This window comes from Bipolaris oryzae (genome assembly GCF_000523455.1).
Source record: "Bipolaris oryzae ATCC 44560 unplaced genomic scaffold scaffold_204, whole genome shotgun sequence".
NCBI classification, from domain to species: Eukaryota; Fungi; Ascomycota; class Dothideomycetes; order Pleosporales; family Pleosporaceae; genus Bipolaris; species Bipolaris oryzae.
The window spans coordinates 1-27955 of record NW_006911480.1 but is presented as its reverse complement, the minus strand read 5'-3'; the positions used below and the strand labels follow the sequence as shown (position 1 = coordinate 27955).

At 51.3% G+C, this 27955-nt stretch overlaps 10 protein-coding genes across 10 annotated transcripts; 3 read left to right on the top strand and 7 right to left on the bottom strand.

Annotated features, from left to right (window-relative positions):
- Positions 1-424: 424 nt before the first annotated feature.
- Positions 425-2245, bottom strand: COCMIDRAFT_107159 (uncharacterized protein; the record flags this gene model as incomplete). The annotated part of the gene is made up of 1 exon (XM_007694233.1): positions 425-2245. One exon carries the CDS (start codon positions 2243-2245, stop codon positions 425-427), a length of 1821 nt encoding a protein of 606 aa, XP_007692423.1.
- Positions 2246-3885: 1640 nt separating this feature from the next.
- COCMIDRAFT_107169 (uncharacterized protein) lies at positions 3886-5538 on the top strand (the record flags this gene model as incomplete). Its single annotated transcript, XM_007694232.1, has 5 exons — positions 3886-4454; positions 4512-4760; positions 4808-5114; positions 5181-5390; positions 5458-5538. The coding sequence occupies 5 exons, from the start codon at positions 3886-3888 to the stop codon at positions 5536-5538; spliced, it is 1416 nt and encodes a 471-aa protein (XP_007692422.1).
- Positions 5539-5899: 361 nt separating this feature from the next.
- COCMIDRAFT_107145 (uncharacterized protein) lies at positions 5900-7801 on the bottom strand (the record flags this gene model as incomplete). Its single annotated transcript, XM_007694231.1, has 2 exons — positions 5900-7521; positions 7585-7801. The coding sequence occupies 2 exons, from the start codon at positions 7799-7801 to the stop codon at positions 5900-5902; spliced, it is 1839 nt and encodes a 612-aa protein (XP_007692421.1).
- Positions 7802-9244: 1443 nt separating this feature from the next.
- Positions 9245-10126, bottom strand: COCMIDRAFT_9169 (uncharacterized protein; the record flags this gene model as incomplete). Its single annotated transcript, XM_007694221.1, has 5 exons — positions 9245-9595; positions 9646-9837; positions 9889-9915; positions 9981-10000; positions 10051-10126. The coding sequence occupies 5 exons, from the start codon at positions 10124-10126 to the stop codon at positions 9245-9247; spliced, it is 666 nt and encodes a 221-aa protein (XP_007692411.1).
- A 507-nt stretch (positions 10127-10633) lies between these two features.
- Positions 10634-12844, top strand: COCMIDRAFT_107166 (uncharacterized protein; the record flags this gene model as incomplete). Its single annotated transcript, XM_007694230.1, has 2 exons — positions 10634-12571; positions 12671-12844. 2 exons carry the CDS (start codon positions 10634-10636, stop codon positions 12842-12844), a joined length of 2112 nt encoding a protein of 703 aa, XP_007692420.1.
- A 645-nt stretch (positions 12845-13489) lies between these two features.
- COCMIDRAFT_107157 (uncharacterized protein) lies at positions 13490-14260 on the bottom strand (the record flags this gene model as incomplete). Its single annotated transcript, XM_007694229.1, has 1 exon — positions 13490-14260. One exon carries the CDS (start codon positions 14258-14260, stop codon positions 13490-13492), a length of 771 nt encoding a protein of 256 aa, XP_007692419.1.
- Positions 14261-15105: 845 nt separating this feature from the next.
- Positions 15106-17025, top strand: COCMIDRAFT_107164 (uncharacterized protein; the record flags this gene model as incomplete). The annotated part of the gene is made up of 1 exon (XM_007694228.1): positions 15106-17025. One exon carries the CDS (start codon positions 15106-15108, stop codon positions 17023-17025), a length of 1920 nt encoding a protein of 639 aa, XP_007692418.1.
- A 449-nt stretch (positions 17026-17474) lies between these two features.
- COCMIDRAFT_107181 (carbohydrate-binding module family 42 protein) lies at positions 17475-19044 on the bottom strand (the record flags this gene model as incomplete). The annotated part of the gene is made up of 2 exons (XM_007694227.1): positions 17475-18406; positions 18465-19044. The coding sequence occupies 2 exons, from the start codon at positions 19042-19044 to the stop codon at positions 17475-17477; spliced, it is 1512 nt and encodes a 503-aa protein (XP_007692417.1).
- Positions 19045-20598: 1554 nt separating this feature from the next.
- On the bottom strand, positions 20599-22237 carry COCMIDRAFT_107175 (uncharacterized protein; the record flags this gene model as incomplete). The annotated part of the gene is made up of 6 exons (XM_007694226.1): positions 20599-21153; positions 21200-21382; positions 21432-21657; positions 21723-21869; positions 21928-21989; positions 22115-22237. 6 exons carry the CDS (start codon positions 22235-22237, stop codon positions 20599-20601), a joined length of 1296 nt encoding a protein of 431 aa, XP_007692416.1.
- A 4917-nt stretch (positions 22238-27154) lies between these two features.
- On the bottom strand, positions 27155-27553 carry COCMIDRAFT_63280 (uncharacterized protein; the record flags this gene model as incomplete). Its single annotated transcript, XM_007694225.1, has 1 exon — positions 27155-27553. A coding segment is annotated over one exon (399 nt), but the record flags the coding sequence as incomplete, so codon positions are not given.
- Between the last annotated feature and the right edge of the window lie 402 nt (positions 27554-27955).

Here is a 27955-nt window from a genome sequence, read left to right as displayed (position 1 = left end):
GCATTGGTTGGGAGTTCAAGGCTTGTTTATCTTTTTCTTCATTCCTACAGAGGAGAGACAATTTAATATTACCATTTTTCTTTGGCACACTGTTGTTGTTTCCTTCGAGCCACTGTTTGTATTGCAGTGGAAACAAGAGTTTGCATACGAATCCTGCCTGCATGGGTACCTTGGTCCGTCACTTTGCCTGCCTCATTAAGAACTATGCCCGTGCGTTCTGTATTGTGACACCAACAAAACTTGCTGTTACACACCCGCCTACTGCTTACTCATGGTTTCTAGTCCCAAATTAAGATGTTTGGGTCTGCTGTTCATGTCGGCATCACTATCATCATATCAATCCACTAGCTTATTCTTAACTTTGATACAAGGCCTAACACAACCAACAATATTTATACGATTGATTGCTTTCACTATCCAATATCTAATACCAATCCTGACCTCTACGCTGCCGACCTGCAGAAGAGCTAGCATACATACCTCGTTTTGCCGTTCTTGCTCCAAATCTACACAACCCAGCCAGATGCTGCACACCCGCCAACACCCCATCAACCACCTGCACATGCCCTCCAACCGCCTTTTCAACCGCCACCTTCATATTCGTCATACCCGCACATCCCAGCGCCAGCGTATCCGCCCCCTCGGCCACAAGCTCCCGCGCAACACCGCACATGATACCCAAAACCTCGTTTTCATCTTTCGTCTCTAATTCAAGTACGCCCAAGTTACAACTGCGCACACCCACGCAAAAGGAATCTAAGCCGTAGCTTTTCACGGCGTCGGCGAGCGTATACCGCGAGCGCTGCGATGTCGCTATGATACCAAATCTGCTACCGAGCGTGCGAGCAGCATAGAGTGACGCTTCCATGATGCCGATGACGGGCTGGGACAGCTCTTCCCGCAGCATCTTGGTGAGCGCGTGGTCGCTGTAGCATGCGATGAGGAAGGCGTCGTATTGGTGAGCTATGGGGATGATTGCTCGGACGGATGCTGCCGCTGACATGATGTTGTCAAAGTTGCCCTCAATGGCAGAGGGAGCAGGGTGCGGTGCGGTGAAGCCGTCGACTGTGACGTCTGGGGGGAGTGTGGGTTTGAGCATGTGCAGGCAGGCGGTTGTCATCGAGGGTGTGGCGTTGGGGTTGCAGAGGAGGATGCGGAGTTGGCGGGGGGAAGGGGTGCCGGTTATGGATGGCATTTCTGTCGTGTGAATGCCATTTGTTGAAGCGTTCTTCTCGTTGCCCAGTGCTGTGAGTCTGGGTGGCTCGATTACGCCGGTTTGTGAATTCAAGATGCCATAGTGTTCTGTTCGTCGATGTCTGGCGAAATCGAATGTTCGTGTTTTGCCAGGCAAGCATCGATCGAGGTCACAATCCGCAATGATTACCTCGTCTTCCTCCGTCTGGCTCTCGACTATAATCTTTCCATCGGGTCCAACGATTGTCGAACCGCCTACAAGATCATACTTGCCATCGTCCAAACCACATCGTGCCGCGCTAACCGAGAAGCAAGAGTTCGTGTACGAATGCGCCTGCATGACCAACTTGTGCTGAAAGATGGCATCATCATGTGCTTCCTGTGCGCTTGAATCCGTACCCCACATTTGCGGCGCATAAACTGGAGTATTAAACCCTACAAACACTACCTCTACGCCCTGGAGACCGAGACATCGCCATGCTTCTGCCCACCGTCTATCATTACATATCATCATCCCGAATATTGGTTCCCCTTGGTCAATCGTATTCTCCGTTAGATCCGGCACACGATATGCATGGAAACCCAAATTTCCAGGCTTGAAGTATCGCTTTTCCAGTTGGTTTACAGCGTCTGGGTCGGAAAAGGGTTCAACATCTCCTGGTAAATGTACCTTGCGGTACTTGGATAAGACAGATCCGGACTTGGCATGGTAGTAGACACAAGTATTGTAACACTCTTTTCCATCTGTTGCCTCTGCGAACCCAATGCAGATATCTACGCCTAGCTCTTTTGCCTTTTCGAAAATACCCTTGGTGCTATCTGCCGTGGTGACGTCGCCGTGCTCGAAGAATGATTCGAGCTCCTCTTTGTCGGTGATCAGGTAGCGAGGGAAGAAGGTTGCAAAAGTGCACTCAGGGAAGAGAACTATTTGCGCGCCCTGGGAAGCGGCGTTTTCGAGCAGTTTGATGAGCCGTGATAAGGTGTTTTGGCGGTCATCGCTGCGGTGCACGGCGCCGACCTGTGCTGCTGCGATACGAAGCGTGCGGGGCATTGAAGTTGATGCTATCAGAGTGGTTCGAGATGGGTTTCATGAAGAGAGTTTGATATGTAAAGGGAATCTTTTATGATAAAAGTGAACGATCTGAGCAGATGAGGCTTATCAAGGACGAGATAAGTGGGGATGTTGTATGCTCGGAGATAAGTGCGGGGAAGGGTTGTTTTCGCTTCTTGTTCACTTCCTGCTTGCTCCAAAATCCTGGCGCCTTATCGTACCAGCCATACATTATGTTTTCATCTTCTTGATTAAATATGGAACGGTCACACTAGCTGACCAGACGGAACTGAGCAATGCGTCTGATTCAAAAATTAAACGCGTATTTAACACCGGTTTACAGGACATTCCAAGTACACTCGAGTAAACTACCTAACACATGTATAGTCTTCCTATTTGAGCTTAGTTATTGACAGCTTCCCTGGATTTTCTGAGTCGCTTGGCGGCAAATAATAGTCTTTAGTGATTAATAGCCTTATTTCCTCAACTTATCTACCAACCATATTTAGTGGATTTTATTTCTCATTTTTGCCTATCATGAACACCATTTATACCGATCTCAAACATTTACAATAGTAGTCTCTTAGAGAACTTGTACAATTACATCTCGACTAATCTGCATCTTTGAGTTGATGTCTCTGTGTACATACCTCATTCGTGTCTACATTTGGATAAAAATCCTTATTCGCAAAGCATTCGATATCGGAAAATGAAATTCTGTCATTCAGTTATATCTACACTACCTCTAAATCATTACATCTACCACCCCCAATCTTATTCTCTTTTTTCTTTCACAGTTTGCGATCCGGAGAAGCAGACTGGAGGATCAATCGATGACGTCAGCAGGGCAGAACATTACTGCTTCCAGCTAAATAATTACCGCATCAAGCTAGTAAAATCCAATCAACCTCCAGTAACCAAGACTGTTACTTGCTTCCGCGAGGAGGCATTCACTAAGGCAACTCCCAAGTGAAAAAAAGATGCAGCATATTCTTACGCTTTCTAGAAGTCTACGCAAGCCGCCCGAATGGAGCTGCTGATCGACCGGGGAAGATGATGTTGAACAGGGGGCGGAATAAGACCATCCTATGATAGTTCCCCACGTTTGTGTTGGGTCTAGTCCGGCATGCTTACCACTAGAACTGATCAAACAAAGTATAGCGAAGATGATGGGAATGGAAAAGTTGCGTCGTTGAAGCTATACGCGTCCCAATAAGTTACTCCACCAGGCTGTCAAAACGCGCTGGCGAGTCGGAAGCTGCAGATGTTGCCCCGGGCCCCAAACCCAATTTAATACCTCACACGTAAAAGATTATCCAATCACCCCATCTGGGACTCGTTCTGGTTCGTCGAGTATGATAGTAACTGTTTCAAGAATGGCGGTGTCGCCTTGTTTTCCGTCTGTGCCCAGCCTCTCTCAGCCGCTGGTGGGCTGGGCAGAAAAAGTCGCGAGTCGTGGCGGGTGGGCGGTCGTCCCCGCCAACACAGACGTGCAGCTTCCCCAAGCTTTCCGTCTCCATTCTCCATCTCTCCACACCACACTACCTCTACCTCAATTGTACTACGCGTTTGCTTGTATAATCTTGAAGAGCCCTTTGTTTTGCTGAGTTTTTGTTTTTCACGCTTGCAATCCGGCAATCATGCCTTCCAACCACCATGGGCATGATAGCTCGCACAACGTGTCGCGCGTGCTGTACGATCACCACCGAGGCAACAATGGCAGGCAGTCTGAATCCGTACCACTGCTAGGAGCCACGCACGGAATTATCCCCGAGCACATCCATCCGGATGGTGAGAGTGGGCGCCGGGGCTTCCACTTGTCCCATTTCATCAACGTTGCATGGCGCTCTGGCAGCAATGCTGCAAAGTACACCAACTTGCTCTGGCCCTTTGTCATTGTCGCCATTGTTCTGCACTTTGCGGCACCGGGCCTCCCACTTGCTGTCTTCGCAACCAGCTACATTGCCATGGTACCCGCAGCCAATCTTCTTGGCTTCGCGGGTCAGGAATTTGCACGCAAGATGCCAAAGGTGTCTGGTATCCTGATCGAGACGGCGTTTGGATCCATTGTTGAAATCATCCTGTTTATCATTCTTATTGCGAAACATAACTCGGAGAATGGTTCTTCGGAGCACGGAAACCTTATTCCTGTTATCCAGGCTGCCATTCTGGGTTCCATTCTTACCAACTTGCTGCTCTGCCTTGGACTGTGAGTATCTCCCCATCCCCCAGATACAGAACATCATACTGACATCACACAAAATAGCTGCTTCTTCGTCGGAGGTTTGAGACAAGCAAGCCAAAAGTTCCATGCTGCTATCAGCGAAGTCGGTAGCGGCCTATTGCTAGTCGCCGGTTTTGGTCTCCTCATCCCCAGCGCCTACTACTCTGCGCTCAAGGGCTCAGTTGTGGAAAAAGCATCAAAGCACCATGAGTTCACCGAGAAGATCCTGCAACACAACGTCCTCAAGATCAGTCAGGTGACTTCGATCCTCCTCATCGTCGCCTTCTTCATGTAAGTTGCCCAAGCCATGGTAAGTGTCTCGTGCTGACACGTGCAAGCTTCATCTTCTACAACGCCCGCTCGCAGCACTCCATCTTCGATGAGGTTCTTGAAGCCGACGAGCACCATGATCTGGACCACCACGAAGACGTTGCCAAGCCCAAGTTCACCATGACAGAATGTCTCGTCGCCATTACCGTTTCCCTGGCCATTGTCACGCTTCTCGCCGTCTTCCTCGTCGAGCGCATCGAAGACGTTGTCGAGTCTGGTGTTCCCGATCAGTTCCTTGGTCTGATTCTGCTTCCCCTGGTTGAAAAGGCAGCAGAGCATCTTACTGCCATTGATGAGGCGTGGGATGGACAGATTGTATGTTGCATTTTTTTCTCCTTCTTCTCCAGTTCTGAATTGCATTGTGTGCTGACTGCAAAATAGAACTTCGCTCTCTTCCACTGCATTGGACCCTCGATCCAAACGGCTCTTTTCAATGCCCCGCTTGTTGTCATTGTAGGCTGGTTCCTGGGCAAGGAGATGGATCTCAACTTTGAAATCTTCATGATTGTCCTGCTCGTCTTGTCCATTGTTGTGGTTGGAAATTTCCTCCGTGACGGCGAGTCGAACTACCTCGAGGGCGCCATGTTGATTGTAAGTTTCTTCTTTCTTTGCTTCCGTGTTGAAGTTGTTCTTTTGCTAATTTCAATACTTTGAACAGATTGTCTACGTCATTGTGGCTGTGGCTGCATGGTACTACCCCAATCCCGACGTTGCTACTTCGAATGGGGTACAGTACTAGCCATACCCATGGTTTACTCACTCACGCCTTGGATTAAAATTGTCGAGAATACTTCCCTCTGTCACGATCAAACGCCCCACGATTATGTCTTATGAAAAAGCTGGAGATTTAAGGCGATGCAAGTTGAAAAATCGGCTGATATTAACCGAATGAGGAAATGAACTGCATTTGTTGCATTTGGGACAACCAATCACAATGCAAAGCACCATTTGGAACAATATGTTGTGATTGATTTCATTTCATGATTACGTACATAGCCTAAACTAGCCATGATGAATATACTCATATATACATATAGACACATCCTTTTGCCCCATGTTTAAAGGGCTTTTTTCCACCGCATCAAAAAGAAGAATTACATTTACTTGTCTGCACCAGCAAGCTTGAGCAGCTTGGGGAAATCAGGGGTACCGAATCCGGTAACAGGATCCCAGCCCTCGGTAACGGGGAAACCCTGAACGTTGCATCCGTAACTGAATCCCTTCTTGATGTCGGTGAGGCCCTTGTATCCCTTCTTGTACAACCAGGGGTTCAAGAAGCCAAGCGCGGGCTTGCCAGAGGCAATCAGGGCGTCGTTGACGAGCGAAAAGATACCAGAGGTCAAGGGGCAAGACGCCGAGGTACCGGAAATGGTGCCCTCGGTGCCGTTCCAGAAGTAGGCAAAGTAGAGACCCTGGGCAGAGAGATCGGGGTATCCACGACCAGTCTTGTTGTACAGGCCCTCGTATGTGTTACCGAGGCCCTTGACATACTTGGACACAACACCATCTTGGTACGAAGGGCGGGCAAAGTAGTTGCTGAAGCCAGCGCCGCTAGAGTAGAGGTCGCGGAAACCGGCGGATGTGTTGCGCGAAGGGCGGTATGCGCTCTCTTCAGGCTCAAAGTTCATGGTTGCGCCAACGGCAGTGACATAGGGGCAGGAAGCAGGGAATGAAGGCAAGAATTGGGCCGTGTTCTTGCCGTCGTTGGTGAAGCACGTGTTTGTGCCGCCGACGCCGTGATCGCCCGAAGAGAAGAAGAGGGTTGTTCCTCGTGCACCGACTTGAGCGAATTGGCGGCATACACGTTCGGCGTAGGAACGGGGGATAGTCTGCTCATCATCACCGTATGAGGTGGAAATGATGCGGGGAATCGAGCGTTGGTTCAGGAGCCAGTTGACCCAGACAAGATAGGGTTCGTTGGTGTTTGTTGGCGTGTTAATGTCTGGGTTGAAAGGCGGCGAGCCGCCCGTTGAGAATGAGGTGATGGGCGTCTTGTAGCTTATTCCAGCAATGGCTTGCACGTCCAGGTTGGCTTCCCTGCTGATGCCAGAGGCGGATTGGTTGGCTGTCAAGGGACCATCTTGAGCAGGGCCATTGTCAATAGTGATTGCCTTGAAACCATAGGCTTGTGAAACAGCCTTGGGTTGGTACTTTTCCAGGAACAGCTTGGTGTCTGGACGGATAGGAATCTCGCCAAGGTAGTTGGTGAAGCCAACACTGTTCTTGTCGCTGGCCTTGGTCTGATACCACTTGGTCTTGTAAAGAGTTTGGAAGCACTCCGGTGTGACAGAGGTCACGTTGCAGACAGCAGAGATGGAAGCGTCTGAGGGGGTTTTGTAGCTTTCAGGCACTTCAGCAACCTCGTTGATGTAGGTCGCCTCGTTAGCCGCACCACGGAAGAAAGAGGTAGTCGGCTGAACGGTATCAATGTGATCGTGCAAGTGACGCGGCAGAGACCATGAGGTGGTACGTGCGACAAGGGAGCCGTCCTTGTGCTTGTAGGTGTGGTACTCGGTATCAAGCAAGCTTTCGGCCATCTCAATGGGTACATGAACGATGATCCAGTCCTTGGCGGAGCTGTAAGCCATGTTGTCGGTGCTGACGCCGTTCTCGCGAAGCCACTCGTGAACCAAGTCATAGGTTTCCGAGCTAGGTGCAACGAGCTTATCCACCTCATCGGCGCTGAGGTGGTGGCCATAACGAGCATGGTCAGGGTCAGAAACTATGACATGTGAGCTTATTGAATGTGTTGGGTTTCCAAATGATGGGTTCACGACAAACATACCCTCTTGGAGATGGCGATCAAGCTCGTCAAATCGGCCCTGCTTAAGACCAATTTGCAGTTGAATCGTCTTTCCACCGTGTGCACGATCAAGCCTGGTCCATCCTCGGGGCGAAGGGTGAGTTTCCTTGACAAGATAAGGGGACCGAGCCTGGACCGGAGAGGCAAAGGCCTCCCGGGCGGCGGCGGCAGTCAAGAGGACAGAGGCAAAGATGTGCATTTTGGGCAAGACGGGTGGAGGGACGTGTCGAAGACAAAGAAGCAGCACACGCGCACATCTGGAGACATGAGGGGACTTGAGGGCTATTTAAGCCTCGTCAAGAAATGACTAGAGCAGCACCATAGTGGTCGCTTGAGGTTACTTCCAGATGGCCGGGTGACTAGGCGAAGGTTCGGTGCATGCCCATCGCGTGCTGTGGTTACGGACATTGGCTACGTTCTTGTCGTATAGAGGCAAATAGACTGGGCCCTGCTTGTGCAAGCCCGGGATGTCGCAGCCGCACTGCGACGGATCGGGCAGGTCTGGTCAAGGGAGAGATGGGATTCGCTGCGGTGTGGATGAGTCGGACATGACGAAGTGGTTGAAAGTACGGAAGAGGTTGATGTGCCTGCAGCGGTTTAGTTGTGGGCACAGAGGCGCTAGTGCTGCAAAGGGAAGCTGGGAAGCCATGGCCTGAGGCTTTACTGATAATCAAGCACAACAAGCCACTAGGATGCGGAGCTTGGGCTGCTCTTGGGGTGCTTAATTTGCTCTTGGAAGGTGAATGGGTCCTTGGCCATGTCTTCCCGGTCTTGTGCGGCCAAATTGCCACTGACGAGCTGAGCGGCCTTTTTCTCTCTCTTGCAGACACGCGACCTGGCTATAGTAGCGGGCATGTTGGATTCAATCTCAACAGGCTCGGTCCGACTGGCTATTGGCTTCGAGTTTCATGCTCCCTCGATGGTGGGAGAAGACTAAGATACATTGGCAACCCGGGTACCGGGAGATTTGGACTGCTGGGTTACGTTTGTATAGATGAATGACATGGTTGAACTGCCTGTCCAGGCCAAGTGGATTTGTTACGAGAAGCACGTGCCATGGATGGCGCTCCACCCCGCCATCGCCATCGTTCTCTCTTACCTGTGCATACATACATATGTACGTCTGTTCCATCTTATACATATCCGGATTAGGTAACCATTGAGGTTGTGGTTTGGGTTGGTTTGACATGCCTCGATGTGTTTAGTGCTTACCTGATCTCCCTGTGGTTAAGCTTCCTACGGTCATGTCATACGTAATGCCGTCCCCTGCTACCTCTCGTAGCCTTGATTAGTACATGGTCTCCTCACGACGTTCCATTACACGCCAACAGGGCACTGTTTTCCATCCTCTACTACACACATTTCGCATCTCGAGGGCGGGATATTTTGAAATCATTAATTAAAGAATCAGGTGGCCCCAATATTTGCTCTTAAACACACACATGTCGACTCGCAATCAAAACAGACCCTACTCCAGAAGCCCGGCATGTCCCACAATCAAGACGGTGACGCGACAATAAACACAACAGCGAGCTCACATGTACTTGTTCTAGTAGACGTGTGCAACCACTTCAAGTCACACACTAGCCCGTGCACGCCATACAATAGACCCACACTCACACAGCCAGTCCTACCTAGCCGCCTAGCAGTTGCAGCCGGCAGGGCCCTGTGTCTGGTTGGCCTCTGGCCTCAGGTTGACGCCCGGTCGTTGCTGGCCTGGCCTCAGGTTTCGTGGGCCGGCCTGGTCAATGGGCAGCTTCTTGGCAATGGCTGTGAAGAGTTCCTTTACATTCTCGCTCGTCTTGGCAGACGTCTCGAAGAAGAGCAGGCCGGCCTCGCGGGCATATTGCTCGGCATCGGCCGTCGAGATGGCGCGCTTGTCGGGCGACTCGGTCACCAAGTCGAGCTTGTTTCCGGCAAGGGCGATGATGATGTTTTCGTTTGCTTGGCGCTGTAGTTCCTTGACCCAAGCCTTTGCCTTGTCCAGAGATGCCTGGCGCCTGTCAGTACCTTGGTGCATGACGAAAGCGTAGAGGTACCTACAGCTTGTGTGATGTCGTAGACGACTACGGCGCAGTTTGCGTTTCGGTAGTACATGGGGGCAAGGGACTTGTACCGCTCCTGGCCAGCAGTATCCCAAATCTCAAACTTGACCGTTGTGTTTTCATCGAGGGCGATGGTCTGCGTGAGGAAGGCGGCGCCGATGGTCGACTCCCGGTAGTCGTCGAATTGGTCCTGCAACAGTCAGCGGCGAGTGCGAGTGGGCCTCTTGTTGTGCATGCTTACTTTGACAAAGCGCAATACTAGAGACGACTGTGACGGGTTAGCTCTGGTACATGTTCCCATGGCACTCATGGCAGAGAGATAGGCTAGCGCACCTTTCCGACAGCCGATTCACCTGCACACTTGTCAGTCGGGGCACAGCACACGGCACACATGCACGCCTACCTAACAGCACAAGCTTGAACTGTGCAAATCTGGAGCCTCCGGGTCGTTGGCCCTGCTGCATCCTGCCTGCCGACATGTTGGCGAGAATGACGCGGCGCTATCAGGCGGCGGGAGTAGTAGTGGTGATGGTTGTGGAGGCGACGAGCGGGGACGGGAAGAGGGCGGGGCAGATTTGCGAGGGCCAGATGGGTGTGCTTAAGGGGAGGGTGTAGCGAGGGAGGCAGACGAGGGTGTGGATGCGGTGGTGGGAGTGGTTGTTGCTGTGACCAAGTCGTCGTGGTTCCGTCTGGGTGCCAGGTGCCAGGTGCTTGGCCTTAGCGCACGAGTCGGACCCTGGCGCCGCAGAGGCCGCCATGACGAAACGCTGGGCCCCGTATGGCCTGCGCGAGAGAGAGAGTAATTCCTACCTACAACGTATGCTCCACGACTACACTACACCCCGGGTAGCGCCAAACACCAAGCCATAGTAATTCTACTTCATCACCACCACCACGCCCACGACGGGACCACCCGCACCCCCCTTGTCCACCCAGAGCCCGGAGCTCCCCTCCCCTCCTCTCCCTCCACGAATCAGTCGCCCACCATGAGCGTCGCCCTCCCCTACCGCGACATCAACGTGCACTCGTCGCCCTCGCACTATGCCTTCTCGTCCCCCTCGTCCCCCTCGGCGCCCACGCTCGTCGTCGACCGCCCCTCGGGCGACATGCGCCTGCATGATGGCAAGTTGCTGGGTTCTAAACGTGTCTCGAGCATTGCCGGTATCCTGGGCATGATCAAGCTGCGCCTCGACAAGTACATCATTGTCATCACAAAGGCAGAGCCCGTTGGTCGTATAAAAGGCCATATGGTCTACCGCATTGCTTCCACCGAGTTCCTGTCCCTGCGCGAGAAGCCCCTGCACGACGTCGATGAGGACAACTATCTCAACTTGCTCAAGACGCTTCTCAAGACATCCCCGCTGTACTTTTCCTACTCGTTCGACATCACAAACACCTTCCAGCGCCAGGCCCACCTCGACCCCTCGACGCCCCTCTGGAAGCGCGCCGACGACCGCTTCTACTGGAACCGCTTCGTCTCCAGCGACCTCATTGACTTTCGCGGCGGCCTAAGTGGCGGATATGGAAGGCACTCGGCCGGCCACCAGCCCGGCGCAGACCCCTACATCCTGCCCGTCATGTATGGCATGCTGGAGATTAAGAGGACGTCCGTCAAGGGCACTCCCCTCACATTCATTCTCATCACCCGCAGGTCCCGCCTCAAGGCCGGAACAAGATACTTTTCGCGCGGCATTGACGAGAACGGCAACGTGTCCAACTTCAACGAGACGGAACAAATCATCATCCTCAACGACAATGCCTCTGGTGGGCCCGGCGGCTTCGGCTCAACCCAAAACGGAACAGCGGGTGGCAATGCTGGCAAGGAGACACAGGTGCTTGCCTATGTGCAGACAAGAGGAAGTGTCCCCGTCTACTGGGCCGAGATCAACACGCTCAAGTACACACCCAAGCTGCAGGTTCGTGGCATTGAGAGCGCGTTGCCAGCGGCAAAGAAGCACTTTGCTGAGCAGATCCGCCTGTACGGCGACAACTGGATGGTCAATCTGGTCAACCAAAAGGGCCGCGAGCAGCGCGTCAAGGAGGCATACGAGCAAATGGTCCAGATGCTGCACACGTCCCCTGCTGAAAACGTCGAGGGGGATCGCATTACCCCTGAAAAGTTCCACATTATCGATCCGGCGCGGGCCCAAACGGTATACGACCGCCTGCACTACGTCTACTTTGACTTTCACAACGAAACAAAGGGCCTGCGATGGGACCGGGCCAAGCTGCTGCTGAACCAGCTTGAGCCACACATTGTCAAGCATGGCTACTTTTGCGGTGTCGACATGCCCGGTGATGCGGGTGGTGTTGAGGTCCGCCGCCACCAGACGGCTGTGGTGCGAACAAACTGCATGGACTGTCTGGACCGCACAAACGTGGTGCAGAGCATGCTGGGTCGCTTTGTCCTCTCGCGCATGCTCATTGACTTGGGCCTTATGCGCGAGGGCGAGAGCGCAGAGGAAGACGCTGCGTTCGAGCACCTGTTCCGCAACATCTGGGCTGACAACGCCGACGTCGTGTCTAAATCTTACTCTGGCACCGGTGCCCTCAAGACGGACTTTACGCGCCTGGGTGTGCGCACCAAGCAGGGTGCGCTGCAGGATCTCAACAACTCGATTACGCGGTACTGTCTGAACAATTTCAGCGACGGTCCTCGCCAGGATGCTTTTGACTTGTTCCTGGGTAACTACCTCCCCAGCGACTCGGGCATAGGCGGACAGCTCCTGTTTGCCGACCGCCGGCCCTTGTTTATCCAGTCCATACCGTACATTCTTGCCGCGAGCATCTTTTTGATCCTCGTCAGCACGTTTACCCGGCGCGCACCCGATGCGGCTGTGTGGCCAATCCGTCTTTTGCTGCTGCTGTCACTTGTCACAGCTGCGGCGTGTTTCAACTTCATCTGGGCCAATGGTACTCTTTATGTAAGTTTTTTTCTGTTACCAAACTATTCTGACTTTTGTTTTCTACATGTTTGTTTGTTTTGTTTTGTTCAAGCCCCAGGTTTTTAACGTACAATTCAGGTTAACTGGCCCAAACTCAACCGCCAACCCCCACAAATCGAGGCGTTCCAGGATACGCTGGCCAAAGTGTCACAGAGCAGCATGGTGGGGCCGCTAGTGGGCACAAAGCACGAGAGGGGCAAGAGCGATGCAAGGTTATTGGGATTGGAAGAGGGAAAGAAGAGGATCGAGTAGTCTTGTTGTTTGGCATCGAGTCGAGTGTGTTCGCGCGTTCTTCTTATAAATCTTACTTTTCCTTAGTTTCAAGAGTTAGACGGGTAGATTGGAAGGGAAAAGGCTTCTTTTTCTTCTTTTCTTTCTTTCTCTCTTTCTTTCTCTCTCTCTCTCTTGCCTACTTGCACTCTTGTAATTCTAGCCGTGTAGGTCTGCTGTATAGATGGTAATATTCTTCTTCCTCTATCTTTCCTTTCTTTTTTTTTCTTGAAAGTAATTCTCAAAGTCCTGAGGGTGTGGTGGGGGTACACGGCCGAATATATATATTTATACATCTAACAGATCAACCATCAGAACAAGGAGAGTGACTTAGTGTTTGCAAGGATAGACGCAATTGGGGAAATTTTGAAACGTGAGAAACCTTTTCTTCTTAGCCCATTCTACTATACTCTTGCATGTACTGGTTCCATCATAACAAAAGAAAAAAAAAATTAGAGGGAGACAAAAGAGAGAGGTGGGGTATCGTTCATTACCAGTTTGAAATACTGTACGCCAGAACAATCATGAGTATCGTCATTATCATTAAATGGAAAGACTGAAAGACAAAAGAGAAAGAGGAAAAGGTCATGTCTCATCATTACAACAAAGAAGATAAAACACAGAGAATCAACAACTCGCCCTGACAGTCGACAAGACGACAAGGTCAAATTCCTCGTCCACCCGCTCCTCGCCGTGGTAGTTTTTGTTCCTTGGCCTGTCCTTGCTCTCAGGACTACATCTCGCGACGAACAAGTCCCATCCATCGTAGTCGCCTTGAAGAAGCCTTGTACGCAGCTGCTCGAATTGGGATTTGGCTTTCGTGGCGTGCGAGAGGAAGAGGGAAATTTGTTTTTCTCCACTGACCATTAAGGGGATTGATGGTCGGGGTGATGTTTTGGGGGAAGAGGACGGAGAGGACGAAGAAGAGGTAGACGAAGAAGAAGTCGACGACGCTGCTGGATGGGCATTGCAATCGTCAAGTTCGGGTAGGATCCACAACTCCGACTCGGATGTGGTGGTTTCGCAGGGCGGGGTGAGGTTCAGACAAACGCTTTGGTGCATGTTGTCCATGTTGTCTGCATGACTGGGTGGATTGGGTTGGTGGGAAAGCCAGGGCTGTATCGCGCTGTTGTTGGTGATATCGCTATCGATGTCGCCGTCGCCGTCGTCGGGACTTTGAATTTCGTTCTGTCCGCTGAGAGTGGAATCGACAAGTGTGCTGGATGCCGGCTCGCTGGATGCTTTTGAGGCGAAATGTGGGGATGGGGCACGCGATCGCCGAGGCGGCGTGGTGTGTGATGCGCATGATGGGAAACTGCCATATATGGCGTGACTAAGGTCGTAGCGGAACTCTGTATCGTCAAGCGCGTGTGCGCTGCGGGTCGGGCCGCTCTTCATAACTGAGACGGGCGTGTGTAAGGATGATTCTTGCACAAAAGTGTGTAGCTGGTGAGGGCAAACTCTCAAGGTGATGGTGAGACGGGTCGAGGAGTGTGTGGTGTTTGAACAGGATCGAGTCGCAGCCAAGAAAAGCCACCAGGAAATTTTTGTGAACTGGCAAACAAGTGGGGCCTCGTCCGCTGTTTCAAGACAAGTTTGCGTGGACGGGATGATTCATGTGGGAGTGGAATAGGTGTGGGTGGGCTGGGAGGCGGGAAAGCGGGTGCTTGTGGGCTTGTGATGAAGGTGATCTGATGACGTTGCAAGGTGGTGACGCGAAGGCTGTGCTCACTCGCCGAGTTTCAGATTGGGGGCGAAGGGCTGACAGTGATAGTGAGAGGTGAAGGGAGAGATGGGATGAAAGACAGGGAAGATGGAGAAGAAGAAGAAGGAAAGGAGACGAAAGGGGAGGTTAGCATATATCAAACGTGTGGTGTGCACCATGGACAGCAGTAGTAGTAGTAGCAGCACAAGCATGGCAGCTGGACGGACACGCCGTAGTGTTTGTATGGGCTCACGCGAAGATGGCACCACAAACATGGCGTTTGTCAGCAGCGCCCAAAGATGAGGCGAGATGATATCGTGATGGTGGTGGTGGTATTGGTTGTATTGTAGTGTAGTGTAGTGTAGTGGCAGTGACGGTAGAAGTCATGGCGAGGAGAGGATGGCTGCCCGTGTCCGTGCGCCCTGACGTGTGTCGTCGGCAGAAGCTCCAAATCTTCGCAGGCCGGCTTTGGCACTGGCTCAACGACCATCACCCGCCCATCAACATCCCCATCCCCGCCATCCGGAGGCAGCCCACCATGCTGCGCGCCTCCATTCTTCGGGCCCGTCCAGCTGCCAGGCCATTGGCCTGCCACGCCCGCCCGCAATGGCATGCCGCCAGACGCTTCTTCGCCGATGATAAGAAGAGTCTGGGCGAGACGACCGTCCCCAACCCGGCACCCACAACGGAGCCTTCACTGAGCCCATCCAGCCCCGCCCATGAGACAAACACCATCCCTCCCTCGGACGTGCCAAAACCCCCGCCCGCCCCAGACAGCTCCATCGCCGCTGCCGGCGCATCGCGTGATGCTCCCACCACCGCCCCCAAGACGACTCCCCCCACGGGGCCAGGCACGGCCAGTGTGGCACCGGACCCCGTCCAGCCAAAGCCAAAGAAGAAGAAGAGGCGGTTCCTCCGTGGCTTCCTCCTCCGCCTTGCCATCCTCTCGGGTCTGGGATACGCCGGCGGTGTTTACTACTCGCTCGTCTCGGACAACTTCCACGACTTCTTCACAGAGTACGTTCCGTACGGAGAGGATGCTGTTGCCTACTTTGAGGAGCGCGAGTTCAGGAAGCGTTTCCCTGGCCGTGCTGGCGACCCCCGGCTGCACCCCCAGATCTCGGGAGAGAACAAGGTCACCATTCCTGGAAACAGCGGCCTGACTGCCCGCCCGGTCAAGGAGAACAGCAGTGATCTCGCCACTACAGGCCCACATCTGAGTGCCGTTGCCGACAACAACAAGGTGGACAAGGTCGAGTCGAGCGGACAGCAGCCCAAGGTCTCGTCGCAGGAAAAGAAGCCAGAGCCCAAGCAAGAAGCCCCTTCCAAAGCCATTGCCCCGCTTGATCACCTCAACGTCCCCGCTGCCACCGAACCCGTTGTCCAGGATGTCGTCAAAATTGTCAATGACATCATCACCGTCGTCAACGCAGACGAGTCCAACGGTGGAAAGTACAACTCGACCCTCGACAAGGCCAAGGGTGATCTTGCCAAAGTAGTTGCCGATATCAATCTGATGAAGGCAAACCTCGAAAAGGAGTCCGAGGAAAAGGTCAAGGCAGCCCACGCCGAATTCGAGCAGGCCGCCAAGGAACTCGTCCAGCGCCTCGACCACCAGATGCAGGCCCAGGAAGCTCAGTTCAAGGAGGAATTCGAAAACGAGCGCGAACGTCTGTCGCAGGGCTACAAGGAGAGGCTGCAGTCTGAGCTGCAAGTAGCCCAAAAAGTCTACGAGCAGAAGCTCAAGAACCAGCTCCTCGAGCAGAGCATCAGCATGCAAAAGGCTTTCACTGCCACTGTCAAGGAGCGTGTCGAGGCTGAGCGCGAAGGCCGCCTAGGCAAGCTCAACGAGCTCTCGTCTTCGGTGCACGAGCTGGAGAAGCTGACGGCTGAGTGGAACATCGTCATCGATGCCAACCTCAAGACACAACACCTTGTCGTTGCTGTTGAAGCTGTGAGGTCTGCACTCGAGTCTCAGATCATCCCTAAGCCCTTTGTCACTGAGCTGGCCGCTCTCAAGGAGATTGCCGAAGATGACCCAGTAGTCAGCGCTGCCATTGCCAGCATCAACCCCGCCGCCTACCAGCGCGGCATTCCCAGCTCCGCTCTTCTGATTGACCGCTTCCGTCGCGTTGCCGCAGAAGTCAGGAAAGCTGCCCTTCTGCCCGAAGACGCAGGTGTCGCTTCTCACCTCGCCTCACTCGCCATGTCCAAGGTTCTCTTTAAGAAGTCTGGTCTCGCCGTTGGTGGCGACGTCGAAGCTACTCTCGCACGCACAGAGGTTCTCCTTGAAGAGGGCGACCTAGATGCTGCTGCACGAGAAATGAACAGTCTACAAGGATGGGCAAAGGTATTAAGCAAAGATTGGTTGGCGGAATGCAGAAGAGTCCTCGAGGTCAAGCAGGCCTTGGACGTTATTGCCACTGAGGCTCGCCTTAACAGTCTGCTAATTGACTAAAAGGATCTTCTTCTTTCTGTTATTCTCAGCCCTGTTGATGTGTATATCCCCTAGATTTAGCCATAGACTAGGCGATGTCGGGTCTTTCTTGTACGCAGTCTTGATAGCCAGTACTATAACTTGTACCAGTAGCTCAAACAAAACTTGTTCAATGTTCATATGCAGGGTGTGGACTGCATGTTGATTTCTTGTCTCCAAATATCACATGATACAATGCCCGCTTCTATTCTCGGGTTGCATGATCCAGGGAAGTGAGGCAATCTAACAGAATCAAAGTAGAACACTCTGGTATCTTTATATTGCTAACATATCCAGCTTATACTAGAGGCAGTTCCGATCGTATATACATGAGAGGATGCCATTCATCAACATATTCTGACAAACCAAACTTATATACATCGGAGTCATTCATATTTACATGAGAATAAACCACCAATCACCCCGTCCCTTCAAGCCAGGGCGCTCTCAACAAGCCACGTGATATCGTCGTTGAACGAACTGACATTATCAAAGTCCTTGACACCACCATTGCTCGAAATGTACCCCACATTGTTAAAATGGCGAATCCACCTCGTCGGGTACCCCCAAGTCCTAATGGAGCTACCCTTACCCGTAAGACCCGCCTGAGGACAAAACGTCGCATCCTCCTTGAACCCCTTGGATCCATCATTAGCATTAACCTGCAGGACGAAATTCGCATGGCGAAGAAAGCTTCCAGCCGTATCTTTGGACTCGAATGCAAAGCACTCGCTGTTGGTGAAGCCAGTGCGAACAATCCAGCTCGCCTGGCGCTTCAGCAGCGCCGTGCTCGATGACGATACAACTTGCGTGTTCACCGTCGCTCCGGAGTGAGCGAGGTAGCGGTCTGTGTAGCCCGCTGTCGTGGCCCGGAACGATACACTGGATCCAACGGTATATGCGGGTCCGCTGGTTATCAATCCGCGTCCGGTGGAGTATCCCGCTGCAACAAGGTTCGCCTGGACTTCGTTTTCGATTGCATCGCTGGGATACCCGTACGTCATTGCGCCCTCGGTGAAGGTTCCCTGTGCGCCGTTGCTGTTGTCGCCGCCGATACCGAGGATAATGGCGCCTTCTTTGCTCATGGGGTTGTAGCCCGACGCACTTGGGCGCGAGCCGTTGTAGTAGGTTGAGAGTCCGCCTGTTGTAGCGTCTCCGGCGCGGATGGCCCAGACGCCGGGCTTGCCCTTGACAATGGTTGTCAAGAAGCGGTTTGAGACGGATGGGTTTTGAATGTTTTGCTTGGGGTTTGCGCCGGAGAAGAGGCCGTTTTCTAGATCCGCCATGACCCAGGGACCGTTGCCGGCGCCGCTGCCCCACACGGTGTTGTCGCCAAAGTATATAGCTTCCATGTGGCCATTACCTGTTTTTTTTGGGTGGTTAGTGGGCTGGTATCCAAAGTCGGGAATTGATATACTTACCAGTGTCGAGGTTGTTCGTCTCGGCATTGCCATAGTCGAAGCAGCAGCCGCCGTTGTAATGGGTACCGTCCAAGACGGCGTATATACCTTGCGGCTGGTCTTTTACAGCCGAGCCTTTCACATTGTTATTGCGGTACCCGGTTCCAGGCGAGATGAAGACGCCATATGCCTTCTTGCCGCCTAGCGAAACAGGTGCACCGATAGCACTTGCAAGATTGTCGTAGCCGCCAACATCTGGGCCATTGAAAGCGCCTGGCGGTGCTTGCGTGAGATGGTTTCCTTTGCCAGATTGGTCGTAGAGGATAGAAATAAGGCATGTCGTGTTGGCACAGAACTTGTCTTGAGCAGCTGCGTTGGCAACACCGCCGGCGGACAGTGGTGCAATGTCAGTTGTGGCACCGTCTGAGCCACGCTTGACTTGGTAGAGCGGGCCACTGTATGCACTGTACAGAGCACGAGTGGTGGCATGTGCGGCAATGCATGGTGTGTTGCCTTTGGCGTAAATGTCACAAGGCCCTGCGTGAACCAATGAACCTGTGGCTGCAAGCCCAAGCGCAATGAGAAGTGATCGTGAAGACATGGTTTTTGGAGTGTAAAGCAAAAGACAAAATCAAGCCCTCTGTTTTCCTCTGGATTCCCCCGAGCTGCATTGCTTATATTTATTTATAGTGGTCTCGTGTTTCCGTAGCCATAATTACCCAGAGCATGTACCATTTTACACTGCAACAATGTGACTGCCTAATATTTTCCCTCCAACCGAAACATAGCGCTCACGTCACGTAAGCCTAGTGTCCTATAAGATCAGCCTATTCGTGACTTAATTTCCCCTCTACTCCCGTTACAACCATGCGGGGGAAGACGGTGGATGCGCATCATAGTGCCGGAAAAATAAACAAGCTTTGCCAAAAGCCGTCAAAGAGAACACAAGACTAAACGGAGCAAAGCTTGGTAACGTGCATCGGCAGTCTGATGGCCCGATGTGCCCCAGACGACCTAGCATACCAAAGGCACCCCACCCAATCACGATACATACCCTACCTATACAATACTGGCACGTGAACCGGGGGCTGCAAACGCTCTTTACTGGATTTGGGAGGCGCTCAACGTTTGAATATTGATTGTTCGTTCTAGTATACACCATCCTCCAGTCCTGCGAAATTCCCACCAGTCGAACCAGACCTCTCCGTACGTAGGTACATATCCCAGTACCGAGGCAAACCCAATCACTCACAAGGCAAAAGAAAACACATATTCACGGTTCCTTGCTTCTAGTCTTAACTCTCGTAAATCGAAATTACCGACTTTTTTCCCGTTGAAGCTTTCGAGTTGTAAGACCCAGTCGGAGGAGGACCGAAGTTTTAGCATAGGCAAGTAAACTTCGGGTACCGAGAATACGAACGCCCCAAACTCTCGCAACAGACGCCGTGTGACGCTATCGCTCTCATGCGCTAGATGGCGAAGAACCCAAAATGCGATGCATGTTTTTAAGGGGGTTGTGCCAGTTCCCGGAATTAGAACATGGTGATGCGGATGACAGGTGAGTGCGGCCAAAATCGTCGGCGTAATCAATGGGTGTACATACGTGTACATAATGGATTAGTTTTTCTTGACACTCATCGAAGAATTTGTGTATTCTGGATTCAACTACGTGGGTATTGTGGAAGATAAAGAGCCTAGATGGCAAGTGCCCAGTAATCTTTCCCTAGTGAGTGAAGATTCCGACGGGGTTGTAGGACATCTTGGACCTGGGGCATGTGTCCATGAGGTGCATACCGAGGTACGTGTGGGTCCATTTGTGCATCTCGTGCCTTTGCGCATTATGTGAAGGTCTCGACCGCCAACTTGGTCATCCTCCGATAGTACAATGCATATATTCGCTAGACTGCCGTCCATTTTTTTTCGGAACGAATACCGCTTTCATTGCGCTTCCTACGGCATCAAATCAGACCGTTGTATGCGATCAAGGTATGTTGCGAATCCTTGAACTGTCGTTTTGCGAAACTGTCATTCGAGTATTACTTCGTTGAAATTAGTGTATCATGGCTGCAACAATGTGCCAACTTCATTAAATGTACAAAGACGAAATTCTATGCAGCCAGTGCTGGATATATGGATTTGTTTTGCTCTACCGCTGTCATATCCAACCATCGTATTTTGTTATTCGGTCGTCGGTCGGCGTAGCTCGTTCAGGTCTCCGTGGTGGCAGCGGCATATGGTTCTCGTGAAACGACCTGTATCGGCTCGCAGGACCAGCGCGCGATGCTGCAGGTTCGCTCTTTAGCTCCACCTGGCTAGTCAAGGTAATAGTCATATCCCTGCTATTGTTTGTCGCCGTGCAGTTCGGTCGAAGTTTTTGTAGCCAGCGCATCATGCCATTCTTTGGCCTTTCCTCGTCTTTAGGACCCGTCTCTTGGTTGCCTCTTTCTAAATCGGTGTTCGTCTGTTTTGGTCCCGCATCTTCCCAGTTTTTCATCTCGTAACTATGACCTTTGTCATACATGAGCTCTGGCACGCTTTGGGGAGCGGCGGATCTTCTGTTTGACATAAAGGCTGCCGATTGACCGCCCGTAAGCGTTTTGGAGGTGCCAAGTGACGATTTCTTGAAAGATAGGCCTCCTGTCAGTGCTCCGGAGAGACTCCAAGGTATCTTCGCAAGCAATGGCTTGAGAACGGGAGCTGACGCGCACATCTATTCTTGGTTAACCTTGTACAAAGATTTGATCAAACGTGCTTACTACTCCCAGATCAATCTCCACGGCAGCCGCAATCCATAGTGGATATGCATACCATGTTTGATCCCACTCTTTGTAAAGACTTCGATATATGAACCAAGTTCGCACAATGCCAGCGCCAGTCACTATGAAACCCATGCCAAAGAAAAAGGCCACGCCTAGGCGCTGATAGAGCGGCATTTGTAGCTGAGAAATTTTAGTATTTATCGTGTTGCATGAGTGAGCTGCAACCTACGCCTAGCACCAGAGGGATAGGTGTCACTGTCGTCAGAAGATCTGCAACACAATTGATTATCCCAACAATTAGAGTTACGCTTCCTTCATCCAAGCAAGTCTCTGGTGGCGCGCCAAGCTTCCAGTAATTGCTAATGGGTATGCAAAAGAATATCGCAATGCAAGTAAATGACACAAAGATGCTGATTGTGTAGAAAACGTTGAAGTGGACCAGCCACCTGAACCATCTAAAGCAAAGGGTGTATTAGTATGCGTACTTGGCACATGAAGCATATTACAGGTAATGACTCACAATTTCCCTGAATCAGAGACCAGCCGGTAGTAGAAGCAGTGGAGAGAGAGCCTTGTGAAGGTTGCTGCCGCTGTGAAGACTACCTTGGCCGCCATGGCAATCTTGGATGTTGGAACAAACTTTGAGACTGGTATGTCCCAAACATGTCTATGGTGGCCAAGTTAGAAAGAATTTTTTGAATTGCTCATCCGTGTGAGCCACTTACCTGTCCCATCCGTACGACTTGTTAGCTAAGAGGACAACAATTGTGAGGCCTATCGCGAACAACTACACTATGTTAGACAAAAATAGGTTTGTGAGGGAAGAATACTTACGAGCGCGAGCAAGATGAACACGTCGTCAACGCCAAACCATCTTTTGATTACAATCCGGGTATAGAGTCGCGCAGCAACAATCAAGAGTGTTAGCGTTATGAAGATCGCGTTGACTATGACAAGTGCTGGCCCTCGTGTTACTGGGTCATCATAGTTGGGAGTCGGCCAGCTCAGTACGACCGACACTGGCGGCAGCTGCATCCTGGATTACTGAAGACCGGATGGAACGTACATGCAAGGCATACAGGCACAACGGCACCTATAGACTGCAGTCTAGGGATACGATCGGTCGCGGAGAAGGGAAAAAGACCAGGAAAAACAAGTAACCTTAGGATCCAGGCCTTAGTATTATGTTGGTTGGCTGGGTGGCTGGCTGGGTGGCCAGGTTTCAAACATGACATATGGGTCCGTTATTAGCTGCGGCACACGCTGGAGCACAGACTGCATTCGGGGAAACAGTATAGCATGTGGAGCTCGCGTGGCACTTGGACTCACAGAGCGGCCCCGATTAGGCGCTCCATTGGGGTCATATTTAAGGGAAAACTGCCCGCACAGGATGAAACTAGACGACGAGAAGCGCTTCCCTGTCAGTAGGTTCGATGTATTCTCTTGCTCTGACACAAATATTCAGTGTGTTGTCAACTGACTTGATTCGACTGTCGATACTTACTATAGCTATACTGCTGAGAAAAGGACAGCATGTCGCTGATTTGCCGTAACTCGATGCACCTGAGGTCACACTATCTCTAGTACACCACACGAATATGTAGGCAATCCCAATGCAGAAACATCCGAACCTATACGAAGGGTCTTATTGGCGCCGGAGAAGCTCTTGTCACCGCTACTGAGTGCAGGACAGGTACAGTTGGCGTAGGCATGAGCATCCTCAAATTCCGTATCCAAGAGCCGGTCAGCAGCGGCGAAGCCATCTGAAATCCTGAAACTGTGGAGTAAATGTACCAAGTTTGTCGAAACGTTGTTCTCACAAGTTGGCTGAGCAGATTAATAGAGGAAGCTACTATATCGGACAGTAGGAACACGCCTCTCGCCAAACCACAAGCGTTGGAGGTGTCGGATCAAGCCCCGCACTAAATCCGGTTAGTCGGAACCCTGCAGCGATCTACAAGCTGTGCGCCAATCACCATCTCGATCCATGAACTCTAAATCCATGCCAAACTTTAATCCAAAGAACTGTCCAATCTGGCCGGCAGACATGCCACTTCTCGGACTCTAGCTCGGCCCCTTCAACCACCCTGACCAAACATCGAGGCGGGCCACGAAGTTTATGACTCTTTTCCCCTTCAAAGCACCCTATCCAGCTTTGTATCCAAATACCATCCATCAAGATCATTGCCATCGAACGGGGCACGGGCTCAAAGATACTGACTTCTCGTATCTCCAATATCCCGTCGATACGAACATCCAAGAGTCCGGTTGGAGCTTTGACTATCGATCTCGGGAGTGCCCAGATACTGCGGATCAAATGTCACTTGAACAAATCGTCAGCGCTGTGACATTGTGATTGGGCATGTCCTATAAGGTGGGACATGGCAGTCTTTGCTATTCTGGGACAATAATTCTTATTACTCTACTCAATTGGCATCTTTGCCGTGTGTCACTAAGGTTGGTGGCTTGGTGACGATTCGAGCCCATCCCTGTTTAGTATACAAGGCTCCAATAGCATATCGCTAGCTTCAACTTTCCGAGGCTCCAACGCCGGATCTAAGCCGTGGCGCATTGAGCATACGACATCTAAGCTGTGCGCGAAACGGAGCACGGCCATGTGCCCACAGCCTCGGGCACTACATGTGAGAGGAGAATTGCGAATATCTCCGTTCTTGTAACTATCGAACCATGGGTCTGTCACTGGCGTTGCGACGCCATCAACGGACGCCCAGCCACCTTTTATGTCATCGGTAAAAGATGCCACGCGCTATCACCACTGCTCTTAGTGTTTTGAGGCCGTATGCCTAGTCTTGCCCGTTCTATTGTGGAACTTCGCTTTCTGTAACCATACACTATCTTCTTTGCTGGTCGACGAACAAGCCGCATCCCCCTTCCTGTTGTCTATTGTTAACTAGGTCATCCCCAACGGTGGATCAGCACTCAGCCACATCCACCATGACGGGCGGTCCCTTGCGACACGTGGGTTTTGGGTAAGAAGCGAACGGGTTCGCACGAGCATTCGCGTCATCGAAGAAACTGCCAGATCAGGCCCGAGAATAGTGACATGTTTCGTGGTCTAGACAAGCCTTACACTATCGTTCTGGACACATGGCTGTCGCATTGACATTATGAATTATGTGCACAAGATGTCTGATCACTAAACACCTGTTGCAAGTGCCGGACTCGAATGGCTGCATCTCAGGCGTCCACCGAACTGGTTCAATTGTGGCTTGCGCGAACATCGCCACTACTTAGCTCGCGGCAAAACAACGGCTCACCGGAAAACACAAATATGAACATGAACACTGAAACGGTCACAACTCAACACTGACTCTGCATCTATGAGCCGGGAACCCAGTCACAAAGCACTCGGCGTTTGGAACTCCCTTCTCCAACTCAGCCAGCAAGTAACACAAATAACTGATCAGCAAGTCAATAATTGTAGGATCACACATCATGCACACATCTCCACCCACAAAAAAACCCGCTCAGACGAAAGAGGGAACCCGAAGTCTCAAGCACGGTACGATCTTGCACCCCACTTTTCGCAACAAGGAACTCCCCAGTCCCAGCATCACGCATCGATGCAAGCTAGAAACAGTTGGCTTCCATTTCCCGTGGGCGATAACAGCCTACTACTGTAGCATGCATGCACCCGCTGCAAGAAATCAAAATTGCACCAAACCAACCCCCACCACCAACCAACCAACCAACCACCAATGCAAAGGACGGGGACGGGATGGGATTGTCGCATCAACGTATAGCATATAAGATATATCCATCTATAATAAGACAAGGAATGTACAGTGACAGACTTGTATATTAAAACAACCCAAGAAAGGAAAGTATTCCAGAGCGACACACACACACACACATTCTCTCTCTCTCTTCACTTCATTTGTCACGGAAGACTAATTCCGGTTCAATCTACACGCCCTCAAATCGCGGCTCCACTCCGCGCGTGCATGTGTCTCCAACGCCCGAGATTCAAGTGGGGAGAGGGAAGGGGGGCCGATTTTCCTTGCGTGAGTGTGGGTCGGACGGAGAATTTTCGTTCTAGATTCGATACGTGTAGAGAGGGTGGATCGGGGGGTGAGGTGCTGGTGGGAAGGGGATGTCGAATAGAGAGTGCTTGGAGCTTGTATGAGATGGGATTTGTGTTTGGGGGAGGGGGGAAGGGGTGGGTACTGTGATCTGACTGTGATCTGACTGTGCTGGATGTACCGCGGCATCACTGTCATTTATTATACTTTTTCAGAAAAAGAAAGGTAAATGTGCCCCAATGGAATTACGTTTATATTGACAACTTGGAGTGACAAATCTCTTACTGCTTGGCTTGTGTTTTGTATCACGTGAAGATACAAAGTTTCATAGAAAGAAATTGACGTCTTATCTGTTGGTAGAGTAACTTGCGAAGAGGTGGCTAGCGACATATACAAATATTCAGTTGAATACGTGTCTAGTCGGACGAATAGCCAGCCACTGCACTTCCATCACCAGATGTTACCAGTGGGGTTACCGGCCGTTTCCCAGCTCCAGGTGTCAGTGGGGAAGCGGGTCTTTTACCAGGTCGTGATGTTGGCCTCTCAGTTTCAAGATCTGGTGCTTCTGGTGCTTGTCGTACCGGCAATGTCGGATTAGGATTTGTGATAGGCGGGCGCGCGGCGAATCTGCCAACGTACTTGCGTCTGTATTCCATACCAAGGTAAGCGATTTCATAAACCTCGCACGCTCTTGGGAATCTCGATGTCCATGGAAAGGGTTCAGCTTGGAGCAGTTGTGCGCAAAAGTCGACCTCTCCAATGATAATCAAACCAGCGAAAGGTTTCGGGTAGTTCTCGTCCGAAAAGATGTCTGTTGTGCTGTGCATGGTTGAAGAGTCTCCAGGAATGAGATCGCTTTCTAGAGTGTAGAGCCTCTGGCCAAGCCACGTTTGGTCCAAAAATCTCCAGGATGATACTGGAGACGGCTCCATTGTATTGAGATGGTCAAATATCGATTGAAGCGCTACGATACGGTCTGCAATATCGTGGAAACAGGAACTAGAGATTCTGTCATCTACACGTACCGCGGCCTTCAGGTGGTCATCATTCAATGCGTTAGCTATACACAATGCCGTCTGGATTGCGCACTGGCAGGGGCTTGTATGAATGTAGATGATGCCGAATGGAAGTATTTGGTTTACTCGACGAGCGACAAGCTCTTGCACTTCGTATGGACTTTGTTGCAGACTCTCGAATAACTCGGCACAGCCGTCAGGCTGAAAATTCTCGCTCCTCGCTAATTTCGGGAACAGAGGCCTGAATGACTCGAACCTGATGGAGTGGAACCTGTCATTGAATGGAGTTGGTAGCCCTTCAGCTGACAAAATGCTTGGACAAGTCCTTGGTGTTGCAATATTCCGGCATTCAGGTGTGTTGACAAAGTATAGTGACTTTTTGGTGTTCACTGACAGGTAGCCTAGCTTCCTTCTCAAACTCAGACCTTGTAACAAATCAGTTTTGCGTTATAATCTACCGGGATAAACTTACGTCCACCTGTTTGCGTTGATGTAGAAGAGGAACCTGGCTCATCTGGTTCCTCGATCCATTGAGTATCCCGAAGCCATTCAACAATATTCCGTCTGTCGATGGTACCAATTTCCGAGTTCGAAATTATAACACTTGCAGCTTTGGAAAGGGCTATACCTCTTGGACTTGAGTGTTTCAATGCAGCTTCCACAAGACTCAATTTCTGTATGTCAAGAATGGCCGCAAGATCATTTTCCAGAAGGTGGTGTTGAGAATCCGGTACTGGAATGACTATGTATAGTTTTTCCACCAGGGTTGACAACATGTCCAGTAGTTCTGTGAATTTTGATCTGTCATGAATTGCCCAGCGTGCTTTCAAAGCTGTGCTAAGGGCACTGCGGTCTGGTAAAGCTTGAGCGGCTCGAGTACAGAACCTGGACCATGAGGTGCGAAATACATTCATGCTGTTCGTACTCAGTAAATTCGCTATTGTCGACTGTTTCCTTGCCGACATTGCGGTATTGGATCTGACGCCATAACGCTGTTGCAATAAGCTGGCATCTGAGAGAAGCGTTTTGATTGCACCCAGCGCATCTTCAACAAGCTTGGAAACCGTCGGGTCTGCCAACCTGGCATGTCGATTCTCGTTCTCGATATTGAGAATACCGCTTGAGTTTCCCCACAATAGTAGTTGCGTTCTCTCAAAGTCCAGCCTGATGAGGAGGTAGCTAAAGTCTCTCTCCAGGTTTCTCCCTTGAGAAAAGGTCTCGAAGCATTCGACGCAGGCGTTGAATAGCGTTGCTAGTGCAACAGCACTGAGTGTTAGACCGGCAACGTCCATTGCTGTATATGACAAATGATGGACAGTGGTTTGGAGTGTGGTAAGCATGGAGAGGCACCGTGAGCTCCTGAATTTATTGTCAGAGGCTGAGGCTGAAGCTGAAGCTTGGACTGGGGCGGAGGCTGAGCAGGTTGGGCAGGCTGAGCAGCTGCATGATGCAGGAACCCTAAACACGAGTCCTGCATGTAGTGTAATGTTCAATTTTTCACACTGAGCATGCATTTGGTACACATTATACCTAGCCAGGGATGGGTGGCGCAGTGGGTTTTCTTTGGAATCTCAAAATTCTTTCATTGAGGAATATGCATAACGTAGTTTATAAGCGAGTGAGCCATACAAGCGAGTGAGCCACCCCACCAACTTTGCGCACCTCTCTTGTTATAATATACAATGACTCCACCA